The sequence below is a fragment of the Carica papaya genome, chromosome 1 (genome assembly GCF_054855325.1).
Source record: "Carica papaya isolate Zhongbai chromosome 1, ASM5485532v1, whole genome shotgun sequence".
In the NCBI taxonomy this organism is placed as follows: Eukaryota; Viridiplantae; Streptophyta; class Magnoliopsida; order Brassicales; family Caricaceae; genus Carica; species Carica papaya.
Genome location: NC_142309.1, coordinates 7,501 through 14,762, shown reverse-complemented (window position 1 = coordinate 14,762; position 7,262 = coordinate 7,501). Strand labels below are relative to the sequence as shown.

The following is a 7,262-nucleotide window of genomic DNA, read 5'->3' as shown; positions in this document are numbered from 1 at the left end:
AAAAATGAATTCTAGAATTGGTAAAAAAGATAAAGGTAACACATTGAAATTCTGCAAAATATCAAACGACGACGTTCTTCATCGGTGTTTCCTCCTTCACGCGGCTCTCCCTCTAAACAATTTTCCGTTTTACGTTTTCTCGGGTAGTGGTCGTTTTCTTCGTTTTGTGGGAATCATCGTTACAGCTTAATAATACACGCAGGGGACGGGGCCTGATTACTTTACACATACTGCAACTGTCAATTTTGTTTTTCTTATTATTGTGCATTTCTGTTTTCATCTCAGTTTTCGTAAAGAAATCCCACATCAATCCCAGGCTTCAAGTTCATCAAAACCCAGGTCTGTTTCCTGTTTCTTCTATCTGAAAGGTGTAATTTATTTACACGGGTTTCTGATTCGTCTATAAATTCGTTGGACAATTGAGGTTTTCTGATGAACCCTATTGAAATATGTGCAAACATTTTTGCGTTAATAATTGAACATCTATTGTTTAATGAATAAATATATATGCATGTATTTCTGTTGTTTATCATAAATTTGGCGTCTTCCCCGATGGTTATGAATATCCCTCACTCTTTCCGTTTTTGTTTCTCTAATTTTGCTTCCTTTTGTCGAACGTCGTTTTGGTAATTTCCTAGATGCCACTCAAAACAGCTATTGCTTCGTTTTGTTTTCATGAAGAATGATGGTTGCTTGTCACCCGCGTGCTTGAATCTTTTCTGGAACTTACGACATCTGAAGCAGTTGGGAAACGCTCTTGTGAAATACACTATACGAGTACTAAAATTTACTAATTGTTTAAAGTAGCAGCTTTGTTCTTCGTCTTGTGATGGAATGGTTATGATATTAATAGATGTGCTTGCCAGATTTTCCAGATTTGGTACTTCCATCATTTTGACTGAGATTCTGTAATGTGGGTTTGTTTTCTTAGGTATGTTACTATTTATATGTCGTCTAAAATGGAATGAGTCACAATGTTGAGAAAAGCAAAGTTGTATCAATTGCAATTTGGCATCAGGGTGTTTCTTTAGAAGAGTAGTAGAATGGAAAGAAGAAGAATAGATGACTATGAACCAGGACCAGTACCTTCTCCGAGAGCATTGGACAGGTTTGGATTTGTGAAGCAGGAAACTAGTAATTCTCCAGAAGGTTTAACAAAGGGAAGGTCGTCTGCCGAGTATGAGAGGTATGCTTTTTGTTTCAATTAGATCTGAAATTTCATCTTGAATGAATATTTAATTTCCATCAAATAAACACTTGAGGTTATTTACCACGGATACTATTTTCTTTTCCAGGGATGAAAGAAGCGTTAGGAAATGGAGGAAGATGATTGGTGTAGGAGGGAGCGATTGGAAGCATTATGTTAGGAGAAAACCCCATGTGGTCAAAAGACGCATAAGGAAAGGAATTCCTGACTGTTTAAGGGGTCTTGTTTGGCAGTTGATCTCTGGAAGCCGGGACCTTTTGCTGTTGAATCCTGGTGTTTACGAGGTGCTAGCATTTTTGTTGAGATGTTAGCCCTGCGTTGTTTTCTTTTGAACTTAAAAGTTACTTAATGGCCTCTGGTTGAGATTTTATGGTGCCATGTGTTTGTCTTAGTCTACTGGAGAAAAAAGTTTGAGATTCTCTTTTCCTTGCACGCAATGGGTAAATTTATGCTTAGTTCTAAGGAGCAGTAAAATGCCGGAAACTTTATAAGTCTTGCAAGAAAGTTATTTAGCATATCCAGAATAATGTTCTTCTATGCTTCCTTCATATGTTTCTTTAATATGCAAGATATTGCAATTCCTAAAATTCATTCTCTCTTAAACTTGCGGAAAATGATGCTGCTCTTGTGATGGTCGTTAGTCATTAGCCATTAGCCATAACTTGCCAAAAAGTATGGTTAGCTTGGGACCAGAATGTACATTCGGAAGACAGCATGAACTTTTCGTAGTTACTGCTATTTATTTAGACACTTGCGCATTACTGATTGAATTTTTGCTGCAGCAACTTGTAATATATGAGACATCAGCTTCAGAACTTGATATAATTCGAGATATATCTCGTACTTTTCCATCACACGTTTTTTTCCAGCAGAGACATGGACCTGGTCAAAGGTCCCTCTACAATGTGCTGAAGGCTTATTCTGTCTATGATAGAGATGTTGGTTATGTTCAGGTTCGTGTTGTAAATAATGGTGGTTTTATATTTACTACGAACAACTTACCAAAGCACATTAAGCTTGTGTAAAAAAAAAATTGCAGGGAATGGGTTTTTTAGCAGGTCTTTTGCTTCTTTATATGAGCGAAGAGGATGCATTTTGGTTATTGGTGGCGTTGCTAAAAGGGGCTGTGCATGCTCCAATGGAAGGATTGTATCAGGTAATTTTATTGCTCAAATGGATGAATTATGCCTATAAATAGATCAGTTGTAAGATTAATTTACTAAACTTACTAGTTGGTAGGTTGAATGCATTAAATGTTGTTGTTAGTTGTATGCAAGGGGAAGTGGGTTTGACATTTTTAATCAGACTTTCCTCAGTGAATCTGCAATCAACTGTACCGAGGCAAAACAACAATTCATCATCACCCATTTATAGGACCTGATTTTCCACTCTAAATCCTCAGTATGAGCAGCATTTCAGTTCTATTATGTCCTTAGTTCTATCAAACACTACTTTAGAATCACCATATGAATATTAGGTACTTTGTTCTCAACAGAGCTTTGCTGATCCATTTTTGCAGTTGTTTTGTTTGTTCTTTTTTTACTTCTTTACGCTTCAGCAAATGGAAATAATTTAGCTTTTATCCTCCTCGCTTCTGTTAATTTCTTTACTATGTATATTAATTATAATGGAACAAACTATTATATTTGTACATTATGTGGTGTTGAGTATCCTTGTTCCGTTGGAATAACCAGATCAAATAAATAAGAATAATCAGCTTTTTATCATTGAGAAAAAGCAAACAGAACCATCTTGACGTTAATAATTACTGTCCCTTGAGAGGCCTCATGCATTTTTTTATGCCTATATTTTATCATCTATTTTCTTCTCGGAACTAAGCTGTTAATTTTGCCAGTTTGGTGTCTTGACATGATCCGAAACTCAATGGAAATACTTTTTATGAACATCAGCTCTTGTTTAGAATCTTTCGTTGAATTATGTTGTAACGGTTTAAAAATGCTATTGGAATTAGTTTGAGTTCTGTTGTTTCCTCCCAAGTCCTGATAATAAACCATCAATATAAGAATCAGTTTCTGTTTTTTACATTTTTTTTTGAAATAAAGTTTATGTTTTCTACTTAGGCCAGGAAACCTTCTTATGTGCTGGATAGTTCTCATAGAAGCATTGGATTTTTGCTTGTGTGGTTGAGAACACTGGCCTCTTTTCTAGGATTCCAGAAAGCGATTTTGTCGAGAAAGCTTCGCCCCCTTTTTTTTTCCTGAGAAAATGGCTTTCCAAATTGCATACGCTTAGGTGATAAGAAAATATAGGAAGGAATTGCTTTGTGGCCTTCGAACTGCTTAACATTGATAACAATTTCCATCCCTTGCATACATGCTTTTGCTCACAAGAAAATTGTTATTTCATGCTCATGGTAGGTAGGGCTGCCTCTTGTACAGCAGTACCTGTTTCAGTTTGACCTCTTGGTGAAGGAGCAAATGCCGAAGCTTGGAGAACACTTCACTCAGGAGATGATAAATCCTAGCATGTATGCAAGTCAGTGGTTCATAACAGTTTTCTCATACTCATTTCCTTTCCCTCTGGCTCTTCGAATTTGGGATGTATTTCTCCATGAGGTTAGTAATTGGTTATGTTACAATATCTTGGTTGGAAGCTTCAATTTTTTTTTTGTTCAGATTTGGATTGCTTATGTACTAACAACTTTCCTTGTCTATTTTGGATCAGGGTGTTAAAATAGTTTTCAAAGTTGGTTTGGCCTTGTTAAGATATTGCCATGATGATCTGGTGAGTGATGTAGGACTTCATATCCTCTCCTGTTAACACGAATCATTGATCTATCATTTTTAAAGAGATGATTCTCCTGCTCCCTCAGATTAAATTACCCTTTGAGAAACTCATACATGCCCTGCGCAACTTTCCTGCCGAAGCAATGGATCCTGATGTGTTACTTCCAATGGCTTACTCAATAAAGGTCCTTTCTCTCTCTCTCTCTCCATCTTCCTCTCTCTCTCCATTCCTCCCCCTTTTGGTTTCGGAGTACAATAAGCTTAAAACATAAGGAAATGTTGCATTCATGCCACTAATTACAAATAATTTATTTATTGTCTGGTTATATGTGAACATTGCGATGGTTTTTTCAAAGTGATAAAAAATTTAGACTGCATGTTCTCATTGATCTGTCTTTTAATTTGTGCATAGGTATCCAAGCAGTTAGAAGATCTAAAGCACGAATATGAGAAGAAATGCGGAAAACTAGTACCATCTGTAGAATTTGCAGAAAAATCTGTCATGACAAAAGTTCTGGTCTTCGGAGGAAAAGCCAGCTAGTCAGCGTGTAGATTGTAATTATTTTATTCTTTTTTTTAGCCACTCTGTTTGTACATGTGGAGAAGAATCTGTGTATCAGATGGTGATTTCAGTATTATCAACTGAACGATTTTAGTAGTGCGCATGCTGCGTCAATGCATATAACATTTGGAACTTGATTTGTGAAATCTTTTAATTGATAATGGAGAGATCCATCTGGTCCGTCCTTTTTTTGTAAATTTTTCTTTTTGTTGAATGTCCAAGTATTCCCTAATTATTTTATCAAGACATTTCCATAATTTTACACATTCGCAAGAAAATTAATTTGTTGGAAGTTTAAACAACTTCAACTGCTTTTGAAATAAAGAAAATATAGGCGGTAGGATAGTAATAATAATGGTACTTTTGACAGTGCATTTGTATTGTATAGACTAACAGAGAAGGAAAGAAAATAATTATTTTTTCCTAGAAAAAGAAATGAAATCACCATCAAGCATTTAATGGTTTATAGAAAAGAAGTGACGTCACCGTCAACCAGTAAATTAGTATATATATATATATATGTATATATAGAGACCTGCACAAGCAAGCTGTGAAATGCTCAGTCTCTGTTTTCGTAATACCTAATATGTAATAGGACAGACCTCTTTTTTTTTCTCATATCTATCACTGTAGTAAACCTTTCTTTTACTCACTCTCCCTATATTTTCAATGCATCTGACAATTTTTCCGGCACCTGGGGAAAGAGGAATAGCTGACACATAAAAGAAATAGAAAAAAATGATGAAAAGACTCTCCTCATATCCGTTGCCCCTCCAAAATTGAAATCTGAAAACTTAAGACGCCATCTTCTCACTTCAGCTACGTTTATAGCTGACACATCAAAATTGAAAGCTGAAATCACTGGCAAACTCGAACACACCATCTTTTCTTCTTCAAGCAGCTCTTCATCTTGAACACACCATCTTCTGCCTCCCGCCTCATCTGCTCATTGCTACGTTATAAAGATGAAGAAAATCTAACCCCCTTCCGTCATTCACTTTCTCTTCTCTTATCCTTGAAATCTGAAAAACTTAAGACGCCATCTTCTCTTTATTTTTTCTCAAAAATCTTGCCACTCTCCACTTTCCACTTGACTTCGGCTACGTTTATAGCTGAAATCACTGGCAAACTCGAACACACCATCTTTTTTTCTTCAAGCAGCTCTTCATCTTGAACACACCATCTTCTGCCTCCCGCCTCATCTGCTCATTGCTACGTTATAAATCTGATAGAAAATCTAACCCCCTTCCGTCATTCACTTTCTCTTCTCTTATCCTTGAAATCTGAAAACTTAAGACGCCATCTTCTCTTTATTTTTTCTCAAAAATCTTGCCACTTTCCACTTTCCACTTGACTTCGGCTACGTTTATACCTGAAATCACTAGCAAACTCGAACACACCATCTTTTTTTCTTCAAGCAGCTCCTCATTTGAACACACCATCTTCTGCCTCCCGCCTCATCTGCTCATTGCTACGTTATAAATCTGATAATTTGAAACACCAAAAAGAACACCCCCGCTGGCCCATGGATCATTACAATCTTCAATTTCTACACTCCATGATGCCAATCACATTTCTCAACAACCTTCGCTTTTCTCCTTGGTTCCCCTGAAAACCTCAATCTAAAGGTTTTTATTTTATTTTATTTTCTTTGTATTCTTGTTATTTTTTTTAAAATTTATTAACTCGTTATTTTTTTAAAATTCTTTTTATGTTGTTTGGTTATCAAAGGGATATGTTTGAACTGGGAAAGATGGAGAACGGTGATGTGGTTGTGGAGACAAGGTTACGCGTGCCTCGTCTGCGACATTGACGCTTGAGAGCGAGCTTGATAACATCAAGGAAGCTCAGTGGGAGTGAAGCTTAATCCTCCATCTTCTCATGGGATCATAAGATTTCAGGTGCACTCATTATGCATATAGAGTTGACTGTTGATTTTGTTTTCTTATAAAATATCTCCTTTTGGCTATGTGGGTATGTGATAATAGTTTTAATTTATTTCAAACCGGCAAGTAAGTGATTTATTATATTTTCCAAATGAAAATCAGCTTTCGTTTTTGGACGAAAAATTTTTAATTTGCAATGCAGGAGAGAAATATCTCAGTTCTTGTTTTATTGTTTCTTATATTTATTGGCTTATTATTATTATTATTATTATTAAATTTCTTTTTGTGTTGTTGGGTTTTTAAAAGGGGATTAGATTTGATGGGACAATGGTGGATATGGGGGCGAAGTGGGGAAGATGGAGAATGGTGAGATGGTTGTGGAGACAAGCATTACGCGTACCTTGCCTGCAGCATTGACGCTTTGGTGCGGGCTTGAGAGCATCAAGGGAGCTTTGGAGGAGTTGAAGCTCAATCCTCCATCTTCTTCTCATTGGATTATAAGATTTCAGGTGCACCTCATTATTATTATCAAATAGAGTTGATTGTTAATTTTTCTTTTTCTTTTTTGCAAAATATCTCCTTTTTGCTATGTGGATATGTTATCACTGTTTTAATCTTGTTTCAAACTAGAAAAAATTAGTAGATAACTAGAAATAAATCAAAAAAATATATAGAAATGGAAAAGAATTGAAAGTTAAGAAATAACAAACTAAATAATTTATAAAAATTAAGGCCAAACAAAATAATAGGAATGAAGAAACAAAATCTAATAGATAAGAAAACAAAAAAAATACCATTACATAAAAAATAAAAAAAGTTATTAATTTTAAAATAATAAAATAAAAAAATAGAAATTAGGG

The 7,262-nt window shown here is 35.5% G+C and overlaps 1 protein-coding gene across 8 annotated transcripts; it reads left to right on the top strand.

Moving 5' to 3' along the window:
- LOC110807233 (uncharacterized) lies at window positions 1-4,713 on the top strand. 8 transcript variants are annotated; one of them, XM_022032302.2, is made up of 10 exons: window positions 1-143; window positions 286-339; window positions 1,019-1,186; window positions 1,296-1,491; window positions 1,990-2,160; window positions 2,247-2,363; window positions 3,586-3,783; window positions 3,893-3,952; window positions 4,041-4,139; window positions 4,367-4,713. In XM_022032302.2, the coding sequence occupies exons 3-10, from the start codon at window positions 1,044-1,046 to the stop codon at window positions 4,493-4,495; spliced, it is 1,113 nt and encodes a 370-aa protein (XP_021887994.1). In that variant the 5' UTR covers window positions 1-143; window positions 286-339; window positions 1,019-1,043; the 3' UTR covers window positions 4,496-4,713. The 8 variants fall into 8 exon arrangements, with proteins under 8 accessions (XP_021887994.1, XP_021887993.1, XP_021887992.1 ...); XM_022032301.2 differs by having other exon boundaries at window positions 2-143; window positions 932-1,186; XM_022032300.2 differs by having other exon boundaries at window positions 2-143; window positions 682-1,186.
- The last annotated feature ends 2,549 nt before the right edge of the window (window positions 4,714-7,262 follow it).

Bases quoted from the DNA above. Each gene is read 5' to 3' on its own strand.
- LOC110807233 (XM_022032302.2), top strand. From the start codon at position 1,044: ATGGAAAGAAGAAGAATAGATGACTATGAACCAGGACCAGTACCTTCT. The intron at 2,364-3,585 runs GTAATTTTATTG...TGCTCATGGTAG, and splicing joins CAATGGAAGGATTGTATCAG to GTAGGGCTGCCTCTTGTACA. The intron at 4,140-4,366 runs GTCCTTTCTCTC...ATTTGTGCATAG, and splicing joins CAATGGCTTACTCAATAAAG to GTATCCAAGCAGTTAGAAGA.